This window comes from Hirundo rustica, chromosome 12, assembly GCF_015227805.2.
Source record: "Hirundo rustica isolate bHirRus1 chromosome 12, bHirRus1.pri.v3, whole genome shotgun sequence".
Lineage (NCBI taxonomy): Eukaryota > Metazoa > Chordata > Aves > Passeriformes > Hirundinidae > Hirundo > Hirundo rustica.
In genome coordinates, this window is record NC_053461.1 from 4697356 (window position 1) to 4724233 (window position 26878).

Sequence of the window (26878 nt, forward strand, 5' to 3'; positions counted from 1 at the left end):
GCTGGGATGGGTTAATAATTAACACAGCAGCCAAGGGGTGCTGTGTTTTGGATCTGTGAGACAATAGTGTGGGTAACACATGCTGCTGTAATTAGTGCTGAACAGCTCAGCATCAGGGCTTTTCCTTTTCCCTACTCTGTGCCCCAGCAGGCTGGGGTTGGGCAGTGATTTGGGAGGGGAGAAGCCAGGACAGCTAAGCCAAACCAGCCAAGGGGGTATTTCATACTCTGACACCGTGCTCAGCAATAAAATACGGGGAGGACAGGACAGGGTACATTCAAGGCTATGGCATTTGTCTTTCCCAGTAACCATTCCATGTGCCAAGGCCCCGCTTTCCAGGAAACAGCTAAACATCTGCCTGCTGATGAAAAATAGGGAATTCATTCCTTGTCTTGCTCTGTTTGTGCATGTAGCTTTGCTTTACTTTTCCAACTGTTTTTAACTTGAGCCAGGAGTTTTTCTTCCTTCTGCCCTTCAGATTCTCTCCCCTGTCCCACTGTGGGACAGTGACCAAGAGGCCGGGGGGGGGGCTTAGCTGCCAGTCCCCCACAATCCTGAAGATTGCTCAGGTGACCCCCTCATTCCCCTCACATTTTTACCTAAAATAGTATATTTCATCATCTACAACTTTCGCAGACAGTGAAAACCTCTTCAACCCCTTGAATTTCTTCATCTGTTTGTCGCTTTCGTTGTAGCGGCTCTCGCAAAGAAAAACGTCGTTTTCGGAGATTTCTGTTGGTCTGCAGGAGAGGAAGTCTTTGAATGACAGAACGACACACTTTCCTGCAGAAATGAAAGAGCTGGGTAAGAAGGCAGCCACACTTGCAGACTTTTTCTTAAAAGTGTGGAAAGTCCATTTTTTTTTGCCTAAGTCTGGAAGATTCCTGGAATTTGGCGCAACTATGGAAAACACATCAATTGACATTCCCATCAAATAATGGCACTCACAAGAAACCTACAGCAACCTAAAACAGCTTTTGTATTTTTTTTAAGTACTAAAGAACCTACAAAATCACAAGCCCCCACAACCACTGTCAGTTACTGTATTTATCACAGCATCATAACTCCAAAACAAGTAAACAGCCATCATCTTCTGCAACAAATCAAATTTCAACCTCCTCCTCCTCTTCCTTTCAACTTTCCAGGTAATATGTACTGGAGTCATCACAGTAATATGCAAGAGTAATGGAGTTTTCTGTTCTCTGGCTGCAAACAACGTTCACTTTCATATCATCATTGTAGGAAAGATTCCTTATAGTGACTTCTCACCACAGGTCCCACAGGCAGGAATAGGTATTAGAAACTCACTGAATAGTATCTCCTCCCTTCCTCAATGAAAGAGACAAACTTGGAATCAAGCCTACACATTGCCTTCAATCACTTCAGGCAGTGTAGGGAAAGAGAATATCCATCAGATGAAATGAATAATTACCCAAAATGCAAGTCATGGGACAGGTCTCCTCCAGGTTACTCAAAAACACCTCCTTCTTGTAGAACATTTTAGTTGGCTCGTGCTCAGTTTCTTCAGGATGTATAAAGATAGGACCAAAGAAATATGCGGCTCCATCTCGCACCCACATCTTCTCAATTCTGCAAAGAAACCAAACCAGCAATGTAAGTGAAAGGCCATTTCTCCCAAATCAGGCAGGAGGATGCTCAGGAAGGCCATCAGTGGAAAATGAATACAGAACAGCTAATTCCAACTGTACAACTGGACCAGGTTTTTATTAGGCAGCTAAAATTCCACCTCCATCTACCAAGACCCTCTAACACTTCACTCACATTTTTTCCCATCCTCTTTTATACCTTTTTGCAACCAGCCCCTTTTATCCAAGTTATTTTTACAGCTGTAAACTACAAACAAAGAAGCTGCCCCTACCTCCCGACTCGAGGCCGCACCAGCCCGTGTGATTTTATGAAGACGCAGTCCCCAACCTTCAGCCACATGTCATTGTAGCAGAGCTGCTCAAAGTAATGGCAACCAGGTTCCCCATTGGACATTTCTACTGGAACATCTTCTTTGTCCTGCGGAAGAAGAAGCATTCAGAAACTTGAGGAAGGAGAAAAACTAAGCACAGAAATAAAGAGATGCCAGGTACCAGTAAAAGGCTTTACTCTATGCTAACAATAACTAAGCACTAAGCAGAGATTTGTGTGAAGAAAATTCCTGAATAAAAGCTGCAAAGCCAAAGACACCTTCCATGCCTGTCACAAGCTTTCCTATTTCACAAAGCTCTGATTTTGCCAGAAAAGTAATGTACAGGTCCTTTTTTGCTTGAGTGCTTTGAAGTAAACTGGCCCAGCCAAGCCTTGTCAGCTTTGATGGTTTAAAGCCCAGTAATGTGCTTAGGAAGCAAGAACTGAATATATGGCCAAGCTAACAGACACAAAAATATAATGATTCAACTCTCTCATACAGTAATATGAACACTCCATGCTTACAAATTCATACCATCTGCCCTATTTAATTTCTTACTTTTTAGCAAAAACTCAAATTGTGCCTCATTTCATCTTTCAGCCTGGGATTCCAGAAAGCCAAGGAAACACAGGCTGTGCTCACCAAGGCATGGAAAGAAAAGATCCTTTGAGTTTTCATTCTCTCAGTAGAATTAATTCCATCTTTTGTCATGATGTGAATAAATACACTAATACCCACTAGGTGTGTGAGAATGGGCGCTGGGTACTGTGTTCTCAGGTTCTGCTAGAAAATGCAAAGTGGATTTTTCACCTTTTTTTTTAGTGATTTATATTTTATAAGTCTCTTATTTTTTTATGGCTCTGAATTTATTTCAGACAAAGCTAATTAATTTTAACTGATTTTAATACATTTACCTACATTAGTTTGTTTTCTTACTCTAGGTACAATAAATGAGCCATTTTATCCACTACGTTGGACAGAAATATTCTTAAGCATTTTGGCAATAAACTACTCAGTTATCAACCACAGACAGGCCCCAAACAATAGAATATTATGTATTACTTACTGCTGCCTAGCTACTGATTGCTTTACTGAAATGCTACACAACAAAGCATTTCAGCACTGCCATGAACTATAATTAGACTTTTTGTTTTACTGGTTCCTTAGGCTTAGGGCAGGCTTTACAGTAAAAGTGTAAATTTCTGGAGTGGTAAAAAACCCAACCAACCCCATCACATGATCACAAGAAAGAGGCTTGTTTACACAGTTTATTATTTTCTGTTACGTCTATTTATATTTTGTTTGTGTTATGTTACAAACACCTGTAATGTAACTTATAACAGAAATACTACATTCATTTCTATTTGTGTCTGGATGTGGTGAAACCCAAGCCATGAGGGCTAATATTTTGTCATTCTCTATCTGTCAAACACAAACGTTCCCCTTGCATACCTTTTCAAGATGAAGGATACTTTCTCCCACCTTACTGTCCTCCAGTGTTTCACTGTGTTTCTCCTCATCGACTTTGTCTGTATTGGCAAACACAGAAGCGACTCTGACCACGGGCAGGGGCACATCTCGTGGGACAAATCTGACAGAGCTCACAGGCATAGTCCACAGCTTAATCTTTTTAAAGGACTTTGTCTTCGCAGAATAGCGAGACTCGCACACGTAGACATCCTCATCTCTGAAGTTTTCAGGGCACAGTTTAAAATATTCCTGCAGATTGAAGGAAAAATAGGAAATATTTCAGCAACACCCACACCCCACAGACACACAGTGAACACCCTCTCATGGCTTCAGTCAGGAGGCTTTTTGCTGAGTTCTCTTCTTCCAGTTTGACGTTCAAGTTTTACTAAGAATAACAAGAAACAAGAAATCCCACCCTTGGAGAAGGAGCTAATTCGGTACAGGCTGGCATGTGAGAAGAGCATTTATTCATTTACCAATCCAGTGCATTAACAAGTACAAGATCTGCAGCCTGGAATCACTTTCACAAGATTTCTGAGCTCTGACTTGGAAAAGGACACATCCACCAAGCCAGGGGTGACCATAAGCACAAATCAACCAGCGCAGGGAAACTCCATCACCTGGGTGAACCACGTATCTCAGGGAGCAAAGGAAGATCCAAACAGCCCCCAGAAGCAAATCCTATTTTAGTTAGGTATTAGTGGAATGGCTCTACATTAAGAGTGCCTACAGCTCTACAGGAAATAGCAGAAAGCATTACTTGTTTTATAAATTAGCATGAATAATCTCTCACCTTGACAAACATGACCACGCATTTGCCTAAAATTTTGCTAACAGGAACTTTATTGTAATAATCGCTTTTAAAAACTTCTTTCTCCAGGAATTTTCGTGTTGCAAGGTGAAAGGTTTCATTTGGTCGATAAAACCAGCAGCCATAGAGCCATTTCTCTCCTTTAAAGTAGAAAACAAAGAGAAGGGAGACAGAAAGAAAAAAAAGGTAAAATTACATTCTCTAGTGCATGAGCCAAGTAAGAACAATTAGCAATTGACTGATTAATCAAATGGCCATGTAGTCATTTATACAAAGAGCAATCTGCTTTTAAGCAGGGCAGTATTCAACTTTTCAGAAAAGGAAAACAAGGTTTTTTTAAAAGCCTGCCAATTGTTATTTCTCCAGTAAAACCTGATTCAGCAAACTAAAGGAGAAATTCATTCTTATTTACAGATCTTGACTTTCAGGCCTTGAAATGGCTTTGAAGTGCACACAACAAACACCTGATTATTTAAAGAGTCTCAGGTAACTGTTTTCAAGTTTAAAGAACTATTTCTTTCCTTTTATCCTGTGACAAATTACATGATGACAAACTCGAATTGATAACAATGATTTATAAAGAAGTTACAAATGTGTACTATTTTCATAAATCAAAGGAAACCTGTGCCCATCTTTGGTTCCGATTTCTCAGCACAGAAAAACAGTGTTCATCTGCACCTAAATCACAAGGAGTCCATCCCACTCAGAATCCCACCCCTGCAAGGCTTACAATTTGAGGGTAGGCAGATAACGACCACCAAAAAAAGCACATACTGTCCCAAGAAATTTCCATTTGTAATATCCTTTAGAAAAAACCAACTCGGAAACAACAAAAAAAAAACCACAAAACCAAACCTCACTGCTCCAAACAGTTCTGCAACTAAAGTAAACATCTACACAGGGAAAAAAAAAAAAAATTAAACTGGAAGCTTAAAACAGTAAGAAGAAGTGTTTTCCTGCAGTAAGGACATCCTTACCAGCTGAATCCTCCCAGAGCCTCTCGATGCAGACGATGTGCGGCTGCAGGTTGGCCTCTGCAGGCTCCACGTACACATAATCCCCCACGTGGTACATGCTGTTCTTGAAGCTGCAGTCCTGGCTGTAGGTCCGATGCAAACTAGACAGCCCAGCTGATCCAGAGGAATCCTCACTCTTTTCAGCTTCTTGTTTCAAGAAGGAAAAAAACCAGGTGTTAGTAATGTCACATTTCCACGTTAGCCAGGATTCCTGGTGTCAGTGCCTCACTTTGAGCCTGAAGTAACCAGACTTTACTGCTGCTGGCATCTGTGAGGGAAGATGTTAGAAAGAGGATTCAAGGACAAAAGTGTCAACAGCTCTGCTCTTATCGGTGGAAAGGAGCAATTGGAGGCCTTATTTATTCCTTTAAACATGGTGCACAATGGAACATGGACCCTGCTTCAGGGTAGGCTTCATGCTCTACAAACAAGTGCAAGCCCACTCCTCTTCGCATCCACAGTAGCCAAAACACAAAAGGCTTATCAAACCTCAGCTCTTTAGCAGTGTTAGAAGCATGATCATAGACAACACCAACAGTATTTGTCAAAAAAAGAAAGACTAAAAGGTCAATGGGAATATTCATTGTAAAGTTTATTATCAGCAGAGAAATAAAGTAAAAAAACCTAGTGTTTGCTTTTTTAGTATCCTTGAAATATTACTAGTACCCCAATGTATTCTGATTAAAGAGTTCACATAGGGTTAATATTTACCTACATCTCTTTCTTAGAAGCCCTCTGGCCTGGCTCATAAGGATCATAATAAAATAAATCTCTCATAAGTTGAAAATAAAAGACTGGGGGACAAGCAGACTATTGAGGTCCTTTCAGTAGGCAAAGCTGCAGCAACACATCATATGTGTGGGTATATTTTTCATTTAGTGCATTCAAGGTTAATGAAACCAAAGTAGCTACCTCTCTTCTCCTCCTCCCTTTTTAGCTTATCCTCCTCTATTTCTTTGGGCAGCTTTTCCTTCTTTTCCTTTTCTACATCGTTGTGAAGATGCTTGGTGGTGTAGCTGAGAGCAGGTGAGAGCAGAATCTCTCCATTTTTACACAGCTCATCTCGAATTTTAATGAAGAACTGCTGAAGTTCCACCGCATCCTCGTAGATCTCCGAATCAGTCCTGTACAGAAACACGAGCAACAGAGTAAAAACTGAGTTTGTGTAGGGTCAAACAGGAGCCCAACCCCACTCATCAATCACCACTCTGTGATCAACTGGAAGCTTCACTCTGCCAATAGATTTCTGTGCTTACTCATAAGCAGCAGCAGAGACTGACTTGAATCCATGAAGCATTAAGTGACGCTTCACTTGTTAGTCCACTATCAATTTGCATTATAGTTTACCCAAAACAGTATTTTTGTAAACACCAGTCCTGAAATGCCAGAAAAATCAAAGGTAACTAGTTGTGACCAAGGCTACTTGTCACTGGACCTCTACAATCTGTTAACCTCTGAAAACTTGAGTAATAACACTACTATTAACAAAACTGGCTTATTTTAATTATCCATACTCCTCTTAGAAGATGTTTTAAGATAATTTTTTACCTCCTCTCCTTCACAGTCAAGGTCTCCCCTGCACATTTCCAAGCAAACACTACAAAAAGTTGCAAGTGTTCATAGTTTTTGCACAGTGTTACCACAACTCACCCAAGTGTGATTGCCTCAAAAGAGTAATTCACTATTTGAACAGTTAGAGAACAGCTCTCTTCACTTTTTCAATTTGAAAGTTAGCAGGAACCTGTTTGTCATAAGGTGCTCCTTTGGAAGATTATTGTCAAAATGCAGAAAACTCACTTCTTCCTTGTTTTCAATCAAAGCAAACATTCCACTGAAGACCTGACAGAGCTTGTGGGATTTAGTTTTCCAAACACTGATATCAAGGCAAGCAAACACCTTAAAAAAACTTCAGCCTTTGTCTAATATTAAATGCGAAACTCATGATAAAGGATACCTGAAAAATAAGGGTTTGCTCACCTGTTCATTCTCCGTGCCCTCTCCAGCACCTCAAACATGTTCTCCTGGAACAAGTCCAATCTTCTGTAGCGATTATTTTCAACATTTTTTCGAATAATATCAAAAGTCAGAGGAGGTTTATTTGGGAAGTTGGGATCAACAGCAGGAATCTCAGCTAAGGAGTCGCTGTAGCATCTGCCCTCATCATCCTGGTGGCTCATAACGGATACAAAGAGGTTATGGATAAGCTCCTGAATCAGCAAAGTGACGTTGGGCACGTGAGAATCCTCGTCTCCTTCTATCTCTCTCCGAGTTTCGAGCAAAACTTTGTGGAGGACCAGAGCATCTTTATAAATCAAAGACTCCGGCTCGTTGTACGTGCAAGCGTTATTGAACATCATGACAAAGTCCTCCACCATGGAGTCGATGTCCTGGTATTTATTTGCCATCATGTGGCTCCTGATCTTCTCCATGTCCACGGGCTTTTTGATGGTGACGTAGTAGTCGGGGAGCTCGGAGCGGGACGGCAGCCGCAGGAAGATGGCGCTCAGCCGCCGCCCGCGCTTGTCCGTGTAGTTCTTCACCGCCTCGTACACCTCGTTCAGCTTCTGCTGCATCGGAGTCATGTACTTGGACTTCTTGGGAGAAATGCCGCTTTTCCTGCCTAGCAGGACAAAAACAAAAAAGGAAGTTTACACGACAAACTGAGAACTTGCAACGTTTCTTTGTCCGTCTCCGGTTGCCACCGGAGAGCTGCTCGTGGAAGAACAACTTCATGGTGTGAGCAGAAGCCTCACAACATGGAGCCCATCCCATTCTCTTATTTTTCATAACTCCACTAATTTTTTTTTTTAATGTTCTCTTTGGCAAACACAGAATGTTTCCCCATGCTCCACCTGGGAAGGGCATCCTCAGGCTTCAGCATGGAAAACACCTTTTCCTACCTAACATCATTAGCAAACGCCTCTAAACTCATTTTGGTCTTACAGCTGTCCATGAATTTGTCTCTACAGCTGTTAAAAATCCCGTAATCACAGGGGTTTTCCTATCGCTAATGTTAAGTATTCAAAATATCAGATTCCTTTATGACATGTTTATGCCAAATTAGAAAGGATTATTACAAGTGAAATGGAAATTAAGGCCTCCCATGGGATTATCAGGTTGGCTTTTTGATTAACTCAGGATCTCTGTTACTGCACTGCACAGACTCTGCCTGAGAGTTCTCTATACCTGTAATTTACCTAGGAGCTGCACATTTAATTTGCAAGAGGACTGTGTGCAGTTATTTTCTTTAAGGTTTTTGTGCAATTTTATCCATCTCAGTTTGTTCAGCTCTGAACACCTATTAGGAGAACATAAGATTTGAATAGTAGCAAGTTTGTAAGGGCAACAGCTCGAGGAACAGACGTGGCAAACTTCATTTCCATGTTTTTCATGGCTCTCAATAATCTGTCAAACTAAGTTAACTTTTTTTTTTTATCATTCTTTGGAAATCCCAGACATTTAACCAGAGAAATGAAGAGATTTACTCAATCTGAGAAGCCCCTTATTTAACTGAGCACATAATGCACCATTTAACATCTGGGTAACACTATGTGACTAAATCTTAATCCTTCCACCCATTCTCAAGTCTTTTTTCTCTACTCTAAGTTACTTTTCTTAGGAATCACTACATGCAACAACTTAATTCTATTGTAAAATACAGATATGCCATTGCTATCAAGATTTTGAAAATAGAACTCTGCTTTCCTTGTCAGTGTTAACAACTGTGCAGAACAGGTCTATTCTAAAAGGAAGATCTCTTCACCCGTATTGTGTTTTAAGTATTGAAATGAGACAAGGCAATGCACAAGGTTGTCTTACTTAGCTTTAGTTTAGGGGATGCAACATCATCATCTTCAGCCAAGGGTCCCAGCTCTTTCCTTTTTTCTTTAAGGATCTTTTCCAGCATATGGGCATCATTGTACACCTGTTAATCAGTAAAGTAATCAAAACCCAACCAAAACAAGGTTTTGACTGTGTTTAGACTAGTTTAGAACTAGCTCCTAAGAAACACTTAAATGTTAGTTTGGAAAAGCTGAAAGTAAAACTGAGTATTTTATTTAAGGTGTACATTCGAGAAATAAGCCTCTCTTTTTAACTGACTTGCAAAGATAAACAGAACTGATGACACCATGTAAATCAGGGAACTACAAATGTTGAAGAAAATATCCAATTAAGCTGTATTTCTATTCCAAAGACTACAAAATGGCAGGGAGCAGCTGTGTTATCAACTTCCTCATCAAACCCTTCTGCTGAGCACTGAAAGATCCCTTGAACCACTGTGATTCCATCAAGGTACAAAGGACTAGAGCAGCCCTGGGGTCTTCAAACCCAACCCTAGTGATGAAGTCTTGTGCTGATCAAGCTCCTTATCAGAACCAGCTGGAGGTTTCTCATCACCACCCTGTTTCACATCATTCTTGCTGCCTGAGAAACATCACAATACAGACACACTCAACAAAATACTTGTAAATAAAGAGCACATTCCTTCCAGACTCATTTTGCTGATCTAAAAAAATTGGGCCTTCTAGTCTGATATCCCACACTCTCCTCTTCCATGAAAACAACGCTGTTTTCCTTCTAAGACATCCTTTCTCAAAAGTTCTGAGAATTTCTACCTTAGTTCAATAAACAACTACAATAAATAATTAGAGTAACAGTCCAAGTTACACCATCCTAACAGCAGTTTGTGGCTGCTGACCAGGTGAGTACCTGGGAGCCCTCCTCGTTGTAATGCCTGGCGTTGCGGAACATGAGCTTCATGTCCTCAATCATGGCCTCCTCCGCCGCGTACTTGTCGTTGCGGATGTTGTGCTCTATCATCTTCAAGTCCATCGGCTCCAGGATAATTTTGTAATAGTCTGGATAGTCCTTTTTGGATGGTTTAACCATGAACAGGTCACAGAGCCGCCTGCCTGTGCCGGGCTCTCGAGCTTCCAGAACCGCGTTGTACAAGATCTTCATCCGCTGCTTTCGTATGTTCTTTTTACTGTCAGGTTAAGAAGGACACAAAGGAAAAGAATAAATGTCACTCACCCCCACTTCCAACACTAATATCAAAATGGTATACCGTGAAGAAACAACCAGAACCACCTAAACACACACAAGAAGTTCAACATTAAGACAGTGCGCTAGAATTTGCAAATGACAGCAGCATCATAACCAGGAGCCTGACACAGAAAACAATTCTTCAAGATGATTGTTCTCTCATCGGCCTTCAGTTCTAGTGTTCTACAAAATAAACAAACTAACTCATTTTTCAAAGTGTAAAGGCCACAAAGAGCTCTGAGCACTTTCCAGCTGCAGAGAAAACAGACCAGCCAGGATCAGGCCTCTGAATCCAAGAGCTCGAGATCCAGAGTGAACAGGGTGAAAACCTCCAGTCAGAACCTTCACGATTATTTCTGGTGAACACACAATATCAAAGACATCAGCTATTTATCTCAGAGTAATTTTGTACATTCTTCAGTACCAAGTAAGGACATCAAGGATGTAGTAGAAAGAATTGCTTAAATATCTGTCAATCCAAATGAAGTCTGAAGTCAATAAAGCTCACCAAGGCTGCAAACCCAGGTAAAAAATGGTATGTGCTATCCCCACAAATATTACAGTCATCTTTTGTGTAGCTGTCATGGTTATCTCAAGGAATCTGACAGCACAACCAAGCCACAGCTTATCACAAAACAGGACATGGCTCTCTGCACACACAGTACCTAGCCTATAAGCAAATCAAGCAAGGGAGAAGAAGATTTATGTCAATAATGTATAGTACCAGCTCAGATACTGTGGCACTCAGCAATACACTCACTACAAAGCACTTTTAAACAGGCTTCCAACCTGCCATCTCCTTAAGACTTATTCAGGTAGTTACAACTTTGACTATTATATTATCTGCAGAGACAACAACCACCACCACAAAAACTACCTTCAATTGCAGAATATCCCGAAACAACTTGTTAGAAACCAAACTGCAACACAGATTTCCCATGATGTGGATCTTTTCATCACACATTTAAAATACAGCTAATTCAGCATAGTCTCATGCCTCAGATAGCTCTTAACCCTTGGTGAGATCAACGAAATAACTGAAGATAACTTAACAACAAAAAACCTCAAAATATATGTTCTATAGGCTAATAATTACCACTGTTGGCAGATATTGGTTAGCTGTTCGCACTAGCAGGTGAGCAATGCCAGAACACAGACATGCTGCCAAATTCCCCGTTTTAACGAGTTTCCAGGTTTTTCTCACTTATTTCAACAGACACAGGCAAAGCAAAACCAAAGCAGAAACAGCAAAAAGCCTGCCAATGCTCAAGGTTGGTGTCATGCCTCTGATACATAAAAGGGGACATTCAAACAACTTTCTTCTGGGTAACTGGTATTTTCCCAATAGGATGAATTTTGCATGGGTTATAGGTTTCCTGTTCCAGCAACATTTAGGAATTCATCTCACTGCTTCATTTCTGTGATCAGCAGCATTCATGATCTTCTTTTCCTTGCTATCATTCTGGAAGTGAATGGATAACAAGTACCGAACTAACAACATCAAAAGCATTTTCAGGCGCTCCTCAGGCATCTTTCTGATCTCCCTTGCCTATGAACATGGGAAATCCCTTCTTCCCTTCCCTCTTTTATTGTTCTGAGATGACAAGGCCTGACAGAGTTTTTCCTTTTAAGCATTTCAGTGCTGTCTGGCACAAGGTGATCAAAAGCAACACAGGATTAAAGCTCACTGATGACAATTTGACTCGCTTGATTAGGTTAGTACTTCTTTTTGAAACTGAAGATCACAAAGCTACCAATTTTTGCAGTTTGTTCCTTCTTGATTACTTGATTCTACGGTCTGCCTTTCCTTTCCCTTACATTTCTTCTTCCCAGCATCCCTAGACTGCATCACCTCCTTAAATCCATGCTCATATTTTCTCTCTGAAGATTTTTAATGAGTGTACATTTTTGCAATTATTTGATTGTTCTTCAGTGATCCTTTGCTGATGCTCTGCTCCATTCCCCTCCTCCCCCCACAACTGTTGTTCCTCTGACAAAATAAACAAATATCCAGGAAGCCAATGTTCATAAGCAACACCAAAGAAAGATGCTGAATTGCAATTTTACACTGGCTGTTGCTACCACGGCAATAGTATTATCTGAACTGGAATTTATTTCAAATGACACCATAAAGCAGACTGGAGAAACGACCTCTTGTGGGAGTGAAATGCCTCACTAGCACTAATTACAAAACAACTATCACCATAAAGAATACCTTCCATAAGCCATCATTATGGCTCAGGAGAAGAGTCTATTGCAAATCACCAGGAATTCAGTTTATGTTACAGGACCCTAAGTAATCAACTTCCTATAACCAGTTTATCTATTTGTCAGGGTAAAATAAAACAACCTCCCCTCCCCCAAAATCCTGAAATCCATTGACAAAATCACCTAATTCAGTGCAATTACAGTGCCCATTTTACTTACTGAACTGATGTTGACAACTGCCAACTAATATACCAAACTAGGGAAATAATAGTCAGCAAATAGTTTTGAATTAATTGGGACCAACACTTAATGATGTTTCAGAATTACAAACCTTACACAAATGCCAAAAACCATGGTTTAATACTGTCTTTAACAAAAAGAGATGCAGCAATGTTAATGGCTTGCAGGAACTACAGCAGATACCTTTTCCTTTTCGAGCTTCCAGTATCAGACGTAGCAGAAGAAATCATGCTGTCCCCATCCTCAATGTCATCTCTCCTAGCAAGCTCCTTCTTCTTTGCCTGAAAAAAGAACAAACCCCTGAAGCCAAACTCACTGCTGGACACTTCCAGAACAGAATTAAAGAGCAGTATAACTCTTTCTAACTGACAGATCAACTTTCGAGGAACCAATTTGAAAACAATGCCATTTCAGACTACAGCGCGTAGCTGGAACACTTAATGAAATCTGAAAGGTTTCAGCCTTATTCAATTACACGCAAACTCTAAAAAAACCCTACATCATCAATTTTCTCACTATTTAATTAGGTCAGGAGTCACAGTAAGGAATAAAGTGACTGAAAGAAATCACAGAAGGCAGCAAACGTGCCGAGGAAAAATCACTTCATGATGCTCTCCATTCCCATGCTTCCCCCTAAGCAAGAAAATACTTCTGCAAATAAGGTCTAGTTAAAAATTAATTTGGAAAAATATCCATTAGGGAAATAAATTTACATGTGAAGTTATAGCCTTCTGCTGGTTCTCCTCCACATACCTGCATAACCTGCTGCATTTTCAGCACTCTTTTATAGATGGCAGAGTTGGGGACGTTGTAGCGCTTGGCATTTTCAAACATCAAATTCAGATCAGCCTCCAACTGATCTAAAGTTTCGTACTCGTGGTTCTTCAGCTTGGTTCTGCAAAAGAGAAATACCAGTTAGCTATTTCACTAGTTACACAGTGCAAAGCAGTTCTTTAATGTCCTCATTTTCATGATAAATCAATAGTCGAAGAGCTCTAACTACAGAAATGGGATTTACTTTTGGATTCTCTAGTAACATCTTCTACTTGTAATTATATTAGGGAAACATATCTCCTCCAAGAAAGATTTCAGTAATTTTGCAAGTTGTAGAGACTGAAGTCCTGCTTTCATACTCGGGTGAGATGTTACAGGTGAGGCAGCAGCACAGCCTGACCTCAAGCCAGGCCAGCTCTGCACAATCCCAAACGCTGCCTTCCCTCCATCAATTCCACTCATCTTCAGTGAGGGCCAAAAGCACCCAGCACCTCTTATGTTAAACCCTCCAATTTGTGCCTTCTCTTAAAAAAACACCTGATTGGTGATAAGTGCAAAGTGCACTTCACGTGAAAACAGTTACAAGAGGAGTACCAACAACAAAAAGTCATTTTTCATACGCTAAACACATGAATCAACACGAGTTAATGCTTAACTTAATGTGTTTTCTTGCACAAAGCTGAAAGTTCTAGCCAACTTTTATTAAACCTTCCACCATTTCATTACACACAGCAGAAAATATTAATCTGCAGCAGCACAAGCCCCAAAGTCTGTCACAGCTGCACCACAGCTTCGCCACCCTCCTGCCTGGCACATTCACCAGTCACACACCACCTTTAAACCCGCTCTGGTTTCTGCAGCACTGATCATTATCCCTGCTTGATCATTATCACTACCACAAAATAAATTTAACATAAAGCAGTCCTGTCCCAAGCTTGCTCCTACCACCATTTGCCTATCCAATCCCCAACAATCAAGGTGCAGGCCATCTGATTTTAAGCAAACAATTTACATTCACAGCTGTGTTCATCAAAGGCCCGAAACAAAAGTAAAAATCCAGACTTTGAGTGGTTTGAAAGGTGATATCTTCCAGGGACACGAGGAATGAAAAGTGTACAGGCACAGAAGTAATCCTGTTCCAGCCTGCAAAGAATCTCCTCTCCTACCATTCTCTGTAGGTGCTGTCAGCAAACAATAGGATGATTAATTAGGTAGGTTATTTACATACGTACTTTGTACTGATTTAATTACACTCAAGCTCAACAGAACTCAAGCATCATGACTTCCCTGGAATTAGAGGATGAAGTGCAGCATCACAATAAATTTTTAACAAGCCATCTCACCTATCTTGGGATGAATGGATGTTACAAACATCAGTTTATTTCACAAAATGAGGCTGAAACTAACCATGCCCATGGCTCTACAGAAAGCCACTGCCAAGATAACACAAATTATATACTAGAAACTAAGAGAAATTTCTGTTAAAACTATTGACAGGGACATAACTGTACCTGAAAGCATGAGTAAAACTAGAAAGAATTTCCTTTGAAACAAAATTACCTTTGCAAAATGAGAAAAAAAAAAAGTTTAAAAGTAAGGCTACAGTTTCATATGAGCACTAAGCCCAAAACAACACTGGCATGACATTTAATTTGGTTGAAATCAGAACATTAATTAAAAGAATACTGTAAATTGGAACTCAACTCCCTAAAATGTCTACTACAAACTCATCAGTCCTTCCAGGTGGAATATCTGGAAGGACTGAAGGTGAGACATACTCCTTCCATATAACCAAAAGATCCATTTATTAGAAAAACAGCCTAAAAATTTCCTACTGCAAAAATTCAAACACCAGGTTAAGATCAGTTATGCAACTTATTTTCTTTTATTCAGAAATTGTGAAGTGCTAGTCCTGCGTCTTCAGGGAAAATCAACCCACTAACAAAGAATGAGTGGGATCAAGAGATGCATTTGACAAATGTCCTATGGAAGATAACAATCTTATAAAATACATTGGGAACCTTTTTTACTTGAACCTGTGATTTCATAAAGGTCTTACATAGAACGTGCACTGAAAGTACTTGCTGAGGTAGAAAAACTGGTCACATAAACAGGAGATTTCAAAAACATACAATATTCACCAAATAAAAGTTACATTAAGTGACAAAAGGAATGAAAGGACTCCTAAATCTCAGATAAAGTGAAAATTTACAATGTATTCAAAATATTAGGGACATTATTTTCTCATCCCAATTGACTCATTCATAAATCAAACAAACAAAACCACAGAAGTTCTTCATAAACCCTTCAAACTCTAGCCCAGGCACCAGTCTCTACTATTTAAAAATGAGTTCCACTCCTTGATTTGCAATATTGCTAAAACTGCTTAAGTTATATGGCAAAATATGCTTAACCAAGCGATGGCATTTACTATAACCTCCACTCAAACCATTTATAACTAATGCAAAACCACCAAGAGCCACCACAGAATTCAAGAGAACCTCAACCCATCACAAAAATGCAACATTTCGATCCTTGTGTCACAGAGCATTGTCCAAAAAGGGTCACACTCATAAGCAAAACTCATCTGAATTCCCCGAGAAGGAGCTATCACACAAACCCGTGTGTTTTACACCAGATCCCCGCACATTTTTAAACCTCAGCTGCAGCTCCAGGAGCACAAGACACCAGGGTGTGTCGTGAAGACACCAATTTCAGTGCCTGTACTCCCACATGTGTTTCAGAGAGAGCTGCTGCCAGGGAATTCCCTGGCACACCTTCCTCCTCTGCTACAGAAAAGCCTGACCCACTTGCCTTGGGGATCATACATCTCAGCACTGTAAAATTTAATAAGGACCAGGGTTCTTGCAAACCTGCCAGGATCCAGCACTCGTGCACTCGGTAACTGAACAGATTGTCCTGCATCATTTCCTGACTGCTCCTGTGGTTATTTGCAATTAACAGAACGACTCTTCCCCAGCAATGTCAGCTTGGCATTAGGCACTTTTTTAGCCTTGACAGCACCGTGCCTTTGTTTTTAAACAGCATTTTCTTGCTCTCCAGCTCTGAGCTTTGCCCCTTCGAGGCAGGGAATTCTCATCGATGTGCTGAACACCTGGTGGGAGAGAATGAGGGGGCAGCCAGGCTGTGCACTGACTGGACAAGAGGCGAGCGGAACAAATGGAAACAGGGGGAATTTCAGCTGAACACAAGTGGTTTTTACCCTGAGGGTGGTCAAACACTGGCACTGGTTGCCCTGGGAGGATGTGGAGTCTCCATCTGTGGAGATCATCCAAACCTGACTGGACAGTGCCCTGGACACGAGGCTGTGGGTGACCCTGCCACAGCCAGGCTCAGGGCTGGTCTCCCTTCCAGCCTCAGCTATTCTGTGAACAGCAAGCCAGAAGGAAATTAGGAGAGGACTAAAAGCCATCAGCATGATTCCCTCCCACACCCAGGAGCAGCTCAGGAGGAGCACTCAGCTCAAATGCCTGAGGTTCATAACACTCAAAGGGACTGAGAGGCTGGAGAGGTAAAACCTCACTGAACCAACACACACTCACACACTCCCTCTGGAAATTGTGTACTCTTTTAAAGACTTTTCCTGCATTCAGCACACACAATCCCTCCTAAAACACATGCCTAGCTGTAAAATTTGCAACAGCCACACATTTCACAGCTCACTCTGGCAGGACAGCTGAGGCAGCCAGATGCCAGAGCCGAACAGACATGAAACAGGAATGGCAGGCTTCACTCCACCTCCTTCAGCTTTTCACTGGGACACTAAACTTTTCTCTCCCCCTCTGGGAACAGAAGATATGCTTTATTTATGTACATCTCAAAAAAATGGAAGTGTAGAAGTCCCCAAACCACCAAACACCATAAAAACCCCACCACCACAAGAAAAGAAGGAAAAAAAAAACCTAGAAAACCAAACACCTCAAACCCCACAAACAATCTCCATCCCTAATGAGTGGCTGTTTTGAATACCTAAAGGCATATCAGCTGTAGCAGAAAAGCCATGATGCTTCAGCTTTCCCTAAAGCACATCAATTAAGTGTACATAGGCATGACTTCAAGGCTTTCCAGGTACAGCAAGAACTGAAGGTTACAAGGTAATTTACAAGACAGCTGAATTTCAGAATTTGCAGGAAGCTAGACTCCTACAAACAATGTACTTTAATCTGTGAGCCTCAAACGCTATTTCTAAAAAGCCTGGCTGTTCCCTTTTTTTATTTCCTACACCCCCAGGCAGTAAGTCAAATTACTTTTTTCTACACTTCTCCGTACATTTGTATGGAATTTCTGTGCTGCTCACACAGCCAGATGCAACCTGCCTACGCTGTAAGGAAAGCAGAAATGCAGCTGCCTCTCTATGGCAAGTGATTTGTTCTATAACTGACATCAAGGGTATTTTTAATGGAAAATCTCTCCCAAACAAATCTGTTTATATATAATTTGAGCCAATACTTTTAGGTACATTCAGGCACAAACTGTCAATGATTCTTCTCCAGTTCACTGTTTTTTTCATCAAGTACATTTTGTGCTTTTTTCAAGGCAAGACACTTTCTCTGCCACTATTATAGCTGTACTAAAACATAAGAAAAAAACACTTCAAAGCCACTGATGGAGAGTTAACCAGTATGGCAGCTTTTATTCCCCAGAACATGCAAAACACCCCCTGACAAGATAAAAAAACTCAAAAAAGCAGCTTTATTAGCTTCTGATTTAACAAAGACACTGCTCATTCAACAGTTACATCAAGTCTGACAGACTGTATTATGGATAACTAAAATGCACAGACCCGGATTACAAAGGGATGAGCAGTGGGAGGCTCCAGTGCTCCCTCACTGAAGCTGAAGGGCTGGTGCTCCCAGGGTGTGGCTCAGGCAGGGCCTGGAGCCCCAGTGGGCAGGAGGCCTGGGCAGCACCATTAAAGCCTAATTAATGCTCCCAGGACCCTGCTCACACCCATCACACTGGATTATCTTGAGCCACTAAAGAACGACACTGCTCACTTCACTCCTGTCTTTAATCTGACAAGTGCACTCTGGCAGCTCAGGGACCTTTCGTGGCTCACTGATTTATAAATGGTGAACTGCTGGCTTCAGTCCAGACCAGCTACATCATCATGAAAATAATTATTTTCCACAGCTACACAGTGAGCTACACAGGGGGATTGTAATTGTAACCATCTTCCTACAATTCACATCGAAGACTATTAACTTAAAAAACATGGCAGTAAGAGGTGATCAAGCCATCATGGTCAGGGAAAAAGAAAAATGAGGAGTTCTGCAAAAATCTTCATCTCTGCTGCACACCTAGCCATCAGAACTATACATATGGCAATTTTCAGGCACATTACAAACGAAATTCAATGAAAAATAAACCCACCAGCAGCCATGTATCACAGATGATCTAAAGATTAATGCAGACTGAGCTGAAACAAGCAGCAACCAGATGTAGAGGAGAGATGGTGCAAACACTGCATTAGGTGCCAACAACCTGAGCTTAAGAGAAGATTCTGGGAGTAAAAGAAACCCTTGAATAGTTTCACACCAGATGCAGTTTGCATTCTGTTTTCTTACCTGATCTGCTGCAACGAAATGGGTGTTTTAATTTGCTGATAATAATCAGGATACTTTTTCTTGGAGGGCAAGTGGAAAAAGGGTTCAGAGATGAGCTGGCCCTGGTTGTTGCGGCAGCTTCTAACCGTGTCATAAAGCTGGTAAAGAGGACTAGAGGTGTCCATGAAGGAGGTGATGCTCTCAGCTTCAGACTCTCCCTCCTCATAGCGAGCAGCAGCTGCACAGAGAGAAAGGAAAAGCAGCAAACTCAGCAGGACAGCTCAGAGTGGGTTTTTTGGTGGATAAAGGTCTAAATCTCGCTCTGGTATTCAGATTCACACCTCAGAAAATGACACAACACTACTTAATGAGCCTCAAGCAGACAAAAAAAAAAGAAAAAAAGGCACTTTATTGCAGTCCTTTGGACAATATTAATCACAGCTCAATACAAAATTGTGAAGCTTAGCAGAAAAAATTGACACTAAAGCCTGATGATGCCCTTCTAATATATATTGTTGGATGAATGGGCAGAGTCCAACAGTATGAAGTTTAATAAGTCTAAGTGTCGAGTTCTACATTTTGGCCACAAAAATCCCCTACAGCGTTACAGGCTGGGGTCGGTGTGGCTGGACAGTGTTCAGGCGGAAAGGGACCTGGGGGTGCTGGTCGACAGCCGGTTGGATATGAGCCAGCAACGTGCCTTGGTGGCCAAGAAGGCCAATGGCATCCTGGCCTGCATTAGGAATTGTGTGACCAGCAGGAGTAGGGAGGCCATTCTTCCCCTGTACTCGGCACTAGTGAGACCACATCTTGAGTGCTGTGTCCAGTTCTGGGCCCCTCAGTTTAGGAAGGATATTGAGATGCTTGAGCGTGTCCAGAGGAGGGCAACAAGGCTGGTGAGGGGCTTGGAACACAAGCCATATGAGGAACGTTTGAAGGAGCTGGGGTTGTTTAGCCTGGAGAAGAGGAGGCTTAGAGGTGACCTTATTACTCTCTACAACTTCTTGAAGGGAGGTTGTAGACAGGTGGGGGTCGGTCTCTTCCACCGGGCAGCAACTGACAGAACAAGGGGACACAGTCTCAAGCTACGTCAGGGAAGGTACAGGTTAGATATTAGGGAAAAATTTTTCACTGAAAGAATAATAAAGCACTGGAATTGTCTTCCCAGGGAGGTGGTGGAGTCACCATCTCTGGATGTGTTTAAAAAAAGACTGGATATGGCACTTAGTGCTATAGTCTAGTTGAGGTGTTAAGGCATAGGTTGGACTTGATGATCTTAGAGGTCTCTTCCAACCTCATTATTCTGTGATTCTGTGATTCTGTGATATAACAAATGAAGAAATAAATGCTTTACAGTGATTATGTAATAAGCCTAAAAAATTAATATTAAGTATTTAAAAATCTCATCGCAAACTTTTCTGGCTATCTTGTTTCAGGATTAGGATGAATGAAAGAAAAGCTATGGAGGGCTAACATTTACTGCAGATAAAATGAGGAGAAACATTACATAAACAACCAAAACCCAACCGGAATGAGAGAACAATGGTACTGGAAACACAGGATGGGAAGCAATAAATAAATGCCCAATTCTTCTACACTTCCAAGTAGCACAAACAGTGCAATTTGTACCTTGCAGGCTGACATAACAAAATCTACGTGGCTTTGCACGTGCTAGAGTTAAATTATTCACCCTTTTTCCCCTCTGTCAGCCTGAGGGACAGCCTGGCACACGACCCACTGGGTAATTCAGCTACACAGAACACTGCTCTCTGCCACCAGGTTTCCAGCTGGCATTTTATCCTAACAATGCCAATCAGCGTCACTTAATGACCCAGCATCTGCTACATCACAGCCAGCAAAGCAGGAGCTGGACAGAGTAACTCAGGGAGAAACCAACCACTGGAGCCTCACTGAAACCAGGTAAAGTGTCAAAAACAGTTTATGGTCCAGTTTACTCAAAGAGTTTGGTCTGTTTACTCAAATTGTTCAGTTCTGAGTGCTCCACCAAAAAGTAAGAAACAAACAGAAAATGCAGAATGACTTGTTTCTAAGGAAGAGAAAATATAAAGGGACTAGTCAAGTATTTGCTGTTCTCTTCTTTGTGTGAGCCAGCAACAAAACAGTTCAATGCCCTAAATAAGAAATGTACTTTCTTTGTGTTGAAAGTAGAACACAAGGCATTCCTTAAAAAGAAATCTATGTAAATTAGATATTAATAAGTAATTTTAAAATGTACTAAAATGAAGGTGTTTATGTATTATAGTTTTACTGCATTTTACATTTATATAATATACAGCTATAAATATTTTCATTATGATGTGCATGCTCTTTAAAAGTGATGTGTAAATATCATATATTCCTACACATCTAGAAAATTACAGTGACCTCATAGTATGAAACCACTCTGTTAAGGTTATTAAGAATCTCTCTTAAGAGCCAAAGAATAATGTATTATTCAGACTAGAAAAGAGAAAAAATTCTTATTTTTGCAACAACAATATTATTGTTCTTACAGAGCAAACAATGTGATGCAAGGCTGTACATTCTTGATAGTGCAGCAGCACCAGGTTCCACATCCCCAGCAAGCGCTGGCAGAGGAGAGGGACAGGCAGTTCTTGCCCCTTTGTGCTGCTGTTACCACAACTACAGTTTGCAGATACCACAAAAAACCCCCCTGTCTCCTCTGTGGCCCCAAAGCACCCGAACAACAACGAATGCTCAATGTCCAACTGAATATGGCTGCCAGGAAAAACAAAAGCAGTGTCCAGTCTTAAACCGTCTCTAAATGATACAGCAAGAACTAAACACCCTTGTTTACAAATTTAATACATAATGATCACCTATGCCTGCCTCTGTAGACTTATAATGAGGAGCAAGGGAGCTGCCAAAGCTCCTTGGAGCTGGAAACGTTCTACAAGCTCCATCACACCAAAACACTATCTGCAGCTGTCAGGATAAACTCTCACTTGGAAACTGATATTGTTCATTGCTTAGGAAACAGCTACAACCAAAGAAACTCATGAAGAGTCAGTACTCTGCTTCGAGAAGGAGAGAGTTCTATTAATGTTCAGCCATGGAGCCCTGTTCTCATTTATTTTAACAAGTGTTAGAGGAATGAAAACAGAATGAGACAGCAGAGCGATTAATAAAAAAACCAAAACCCCTGGTCACCCAGAGACTGACAGCATGGGGTTGTCCAAGTGGAAGGACAGAAAATCTCAGGGGTGACAATTCTGCCAAAAAAAATTAACATTGCCTCTTAGGTGAATGCAATAAAGATAGGAGAGCTTCAACAGCAGCAAGGCAGAAGTCTCACACACAGAGAGGTCCCATGAAAGTTACAGTAGTGTCCACAGCAAAGGTGGCACCTGAAAGTGCTTCAATCAGTGCAAGAATTTAAATGACTAAAACATAAAAAGTTACATATTTATACAGCATTGGAAAAAGTAACAGCTAAGAAACAAGCAAAACCCAGCTAATAAATACCCCCACACCTTCCAGAAAACTGCTGCACTGCAGCAATAACTGAGCTGTGAGCTAACCAGGATCAAAATGCTTTTGCTTACAGCAAGAGCTAAAATGGGGGCCTGATATTTCTAAGTCTGAAGAAATTTTAGCCTGCTAGCAGCCATTGTTTCCCAGGGGAAAACTTCTCAAGAAAGCTTCTTCTCCAAACAATCTTGGCAAAACAACTCTCCTTTCCCAAAACAGTCTCTCCAGGTGGTGTTTTGCTGTTTCTCTGGTTTCACCAATGGGATTAGAGAGGTGTTGTTTCTGTTCACCAGTCATGTTGGGTCTGTATCAGAACACCTTATGGAAGGTGGTAAGAATTAGATAATAAAGCCTTCCATACTCTTTGCCTTCTGAAATATTTGGAGTCTTTTGTTTTTCTTTCGTATCCTACAGCGAACCTAAAATCCAAAAAATTCTACATACCCATCCACTAGAGAACTGTGGGGAGTATGGTTCAATAACCAGGTAAGAAATAAATGCTCCAATAATACAAATTGAACAGAAGCATCTTGCAACATCAATGAAGAAATAATGTAAGCAAAAAAAAAATAAACAAAGAAAACAATTCCAGCACTACGAATCTCTTTTGCTGCACGGAGCACCCAATGTTTTCTCCAGTATCTCCTCTTCTGTTCCATTTTAGAAGAAATACAACCAAGCAACAGCTCCCTAAAGCTTGGGTAAGTATACTTGGAAACACAGAGAAAACTCAAAGTATGCCAGCAAGTTTGGCCTACCCTGTCCTACCTAGCTGTAAGATTCAAAGGAATTACACACTGTATGCAAAATATTTCTGAAATAAATGTATCTGTGTTTATCAGAAGCTCTACAGATTTGCTCATTGTGAACATTTTAATGAAAGGAATAAAGAAACTGCGTTTCAGATCCTACCAGCCAAAGCTGCATCCTCATCACTTTCTGATCCATATTGCAAAGCCATGGTTATTGCTGATAAACGATCCCCTTGGGCTGATCTTTTGTTACTACGAAAGAGAAAAAGTAAAGAAATTTTAAAATTAAAAAAAAAAATTAAAGTGAAAAAAAAGGAGGAAAGGGTTAATACATTAACCATTAACAGTCACCCAGAGTGTGTGAGCAAACGAGTGAAGCTCATGACTCCATAAGCAGGAACACAGCCCTGAGTAAAGAGGGCTGGAGCCTTTAACAGAAGAAATTCTTACCAAGCATGAGTCTGCCTCTATTGTATGAGCTGGTCCATCCAACACAATCAGAAATCTGAGCTCCAGCCTACTTCCTTCTGTCCTATTTTGTATACTTGAGGATTTGATTAATTGCAAGAGAAGGGGAATGATAAGAAGTCTCTCCCAATTAATAACTTTGTTATTTGACCCTGTTTTATTGGGATTTGTCTGCAGGAAGGAATTCAGCACACTAAAAGCTGCATTTTCTATCTGCTCCCATTCCCTCATCCCCACCTTTGGCATTTTCAGCACACACAGTGCCTGCACATGAAGCAGCCTCCTGTGCCTCTCAGGTGCAGTAAACTGATATCTAAACTAGCTACGGTCTCACCAAGACTTCTTCAGCATCCCTCTCTTTTGGCCCAAACCTGGGGCACACTATTTCATACCACACTATGTGAGCTATGCCTGACATTCTCTGCCCTTTTACAAGATCAGCCCTTCAGGCACCTCCAGAAAGAGGCTCAGCCTTGACCTGCAGGGGCCAAGTGAAGACTGGGAAAAAGCAGATGGGGCTGAGTGCATGCCCAGGCCCTACACTTTCCTACACATCCTTTCCTGCCTTTTGACACAAACACACAGATATCACTTCCTCAGTCTGTGGGCCACCCCTCTAAAACATCCACTGAGTTCCTTTAGTGCACGACCTTGGGCTCCATCTGTCCCTGCTGGTGTGCAGTGCTGGGCTGCTGCCTGATGAAGCCACTTCTGCTCCTGGCCTTGCTGTGCTTTGCCTCTTTCCCCAAAAAGTCACCCGGCTCATTTTCATTGCAGTACCATAGACAGGGTGTGCAAGTCCCCACCTGGCTCATGAGCACATCCTCCTGCAGCGCCCTGAGGTGCCCCTGGAGCTGTAATTCACCTCCCCAGTGGCAGTGCAGATCCATTTGAGCCGCTCCAGCCTCAGCACGCTGAGCCAGCCCGGCTGCTCTGCTGCTGCATGAGCACCTACATGATGCACTTCCACAGCCAGGTTCTCTGCCTGAGCAGTAACTACAGTGTCAGGGTGTTACCAGCATTAACCTCACCCTAACCCAAAGCCCAGCTGGTATGAGGAAGAAAAATCAAACAAAATTTAGCATTTCCATGCGATGATGACTCAGCTTTTCCTCCAAGGGCACAATTTACTTACCGATAATATTTGTTAGAAGAATTTCTCTCATCCCCAACACTGCCTTTACCCTGTGAGGAAGGACCTGTCAGCTTGGAAGCAGCCAAATTTGATGCAGTCCTTAAGGCAGGAGAGGCAAGCCAAGGAAAGGGGGAGGAAAAGAAACAGGCCCACCATAAACCCATGAAAAGACGCAGCAAGAAAAAAAGCTTTTTACAGAATCACTTCGATAGATCAGCCAAAAAGTTCCGAGACAGATGTCTGGAAGCTAAAAGATAAGTAACACTGAGATCCTTTCAGTGCTCCAGCATTTATATGGATTTTGTTCATAAAGTCAGAGGAAAGTAACGTTTAGCTCAAGCACTGATAGCTGTACTCACAGCTCAGCCTAAACAGCAGTGAAAGCAACCAACAAAATCCAGATAAAGCCAATCATACGGGTCCAGTCATGTTTTATCAACACCTAAAGGCACTGGCAAGTTGGTTGACATATTATCAAGCAATTCAATTTTGCCACTTCAAGGGAGAACAGTTAAATGCACCCACAAAGAGCTGTTCAGTATGGCAAAGGAGACAATGAGCCCTGCAATAAAAAACATTTTTGACACAGGGGCAACATATAAAGCTTAGGTTAGCAGCACTATGATGATTTGAGTTTGAACCGTCAATGACAAAAAACCAAGAGATGTAAATTCAGAAGAAAAATACAGAAAATGCACTTGAAATGAACTTATGAGGAAATTTTACCCAAATCAGCAATAGGTAAAGGAGAACTCCCCTTTAGGACAATCAAACATTTAGGAATTTAAATGAAACTAATGATTCTGTGAAGCAGATTCTTGAGAAAGAAATAACAACTAAAAAAAGAAGACTGGTTCAATAGAAAAAGCAACCAGTGAAATACATAACAGCAGGTGAAAGGTTTGGTTTTCATGACCCTTCTTATCCCAAGTTTTACTGCATTGAGCCCGACATTATTGTAGCCACCTTCAGGCATTATTTTTTCCCCCCAAGCTGAGAAACAAAGAAGGGGGCTGTCAATGATTCTGACAGATTACTTCAGGAATTGAAGGTTTGTTGAGAACACAAGAGAACATCTAGAATAAGGCAGCTGAGAAGTGGAAACGGGTTGGCAGTGCAAGAGAGGAATTCAGCTAACAAATATCAGTGTGATTTATCTGTCATCCCTTCTTACACATTCAGCTTTATTTTAAAGAAAAACCGTTGAGCCTCAGAAATAAATATGACACACGCCCTAACATCCTGAGCTTCATCAATGGCCAACACAGTGAGAAAAATAAAATACAATCACCATTTAAACAGAAAAACCTCTATGCCTCTGTGTAATTCCAGTTACTCCAAAGCAAACACGTCTATGTTCAGTGTCTGTAGAATCAAAGTCTTCTGCCACTACACATACTTCAAAGAAGGAAAATTATTCACCTATGTGTCAGGAATTACTCTTTAAAGAGTATTTCTGCTTTTTATTTTTATATGCTCCAACAATGATCCACCCATCATGGGAAGGATGCTGATGCTGAATAAACCAACCAGAAAAGCCACTTCTCAAAACACCAAGCAGTAAAAATCAACCAGGCAACTTCCACTTCTTTCACAAAATAATCCTAGGCAACGCTTTTAATACTGACACCATATACACAGAAAAAATTAAACTACCTTCCAGTTAAGTAAGGCAGTGACAGTGATTCCAGTTTCAGGAAATGATAACAGTGGTTTCCCAGCACCAAATACCTGTAAACAGCCCTAATATATAAAGAGATTTCACCTTGTAAGAGTTTCCCAGCTCCCTGAATGGCTTGCAGGACATTGCTTGATTTATTTGGGATAATTTGTTTGGGACTGGCAAATAATATCTAAACCTACTTTTGAGTGTTACTCGTAAGTAAACGTTTGTATGAGGAGAAGAAATTTAATTGCAATTCAGTTAAGAAACATTTATAATGACTGGATCACCTCTCTGTACACAATGGATTTTCACAGG

The 26878-nt window shown here is 41.1% G+C and overlaps 1 protein-coding gene across 13 annotated transcripts in view; it reads right to left on the reverse strand.

The window, feature by feature from the left end:
* The window catches only part of PBRM1 (polybromo 1), a 55780-nt gene that overhangs the window by 17906 nt on the left and 10996 nt on the right, over positions 1–26878 (reverse strand). For 8 of the 13 annotated variants that reach the window (XM_040075873.2, XM_058422285.1, XM_040075871.2 and 5 more), the window contains 15 exons: positions 24898–24996; positions 23455–23546; positions 19072–19288; positions 13463–13604; positions 12893–12990; positions 9926–10202; positions 9035–9140; positions 7193–7835; positions 6128–6339; positions 5177–5362; positions 4182–4339; positions 3371–3637; positions 1880–2025; positions 1433–1590; positions 600–783 (listed from right to left, as the gene is read on the reverse strand). In XM_040075873.2, coding sequence (XP_039931807.1) covers positions 600–783; positions 1433–1590; positions 1880–2025; positions 3371–3637; positions 4182–4339; positions 5177–5362; positions 6128–6339; positions 7193–7835; positions 9035–9140; positions 9926–10202; positions 12893–12990; positions 13463–13604; positions 19072–19288; positions 23455–23546; positions 24898–24996 — 2985 coding nt within the window. The remainder of the gene's footprint in view (positions 1–599; positions 784–1432; positions 1591–1879; positions 2026–3370; positions 3638–4181; positions 4340–5176; positions 5363–6127; positions 6340–7192; positions 7836–9034; positions 9141–9925; positions 10203–12892; positions 12991–13462; positions 13605–19071; positions 19289–23454; positions 23547–24897; positions 24997–26878) is intronic. The other 5 variants (XM_040075879.2, XM_058422282.1, XM_040075874.2 and 2 more) reach the window with 2 other exon arrangements.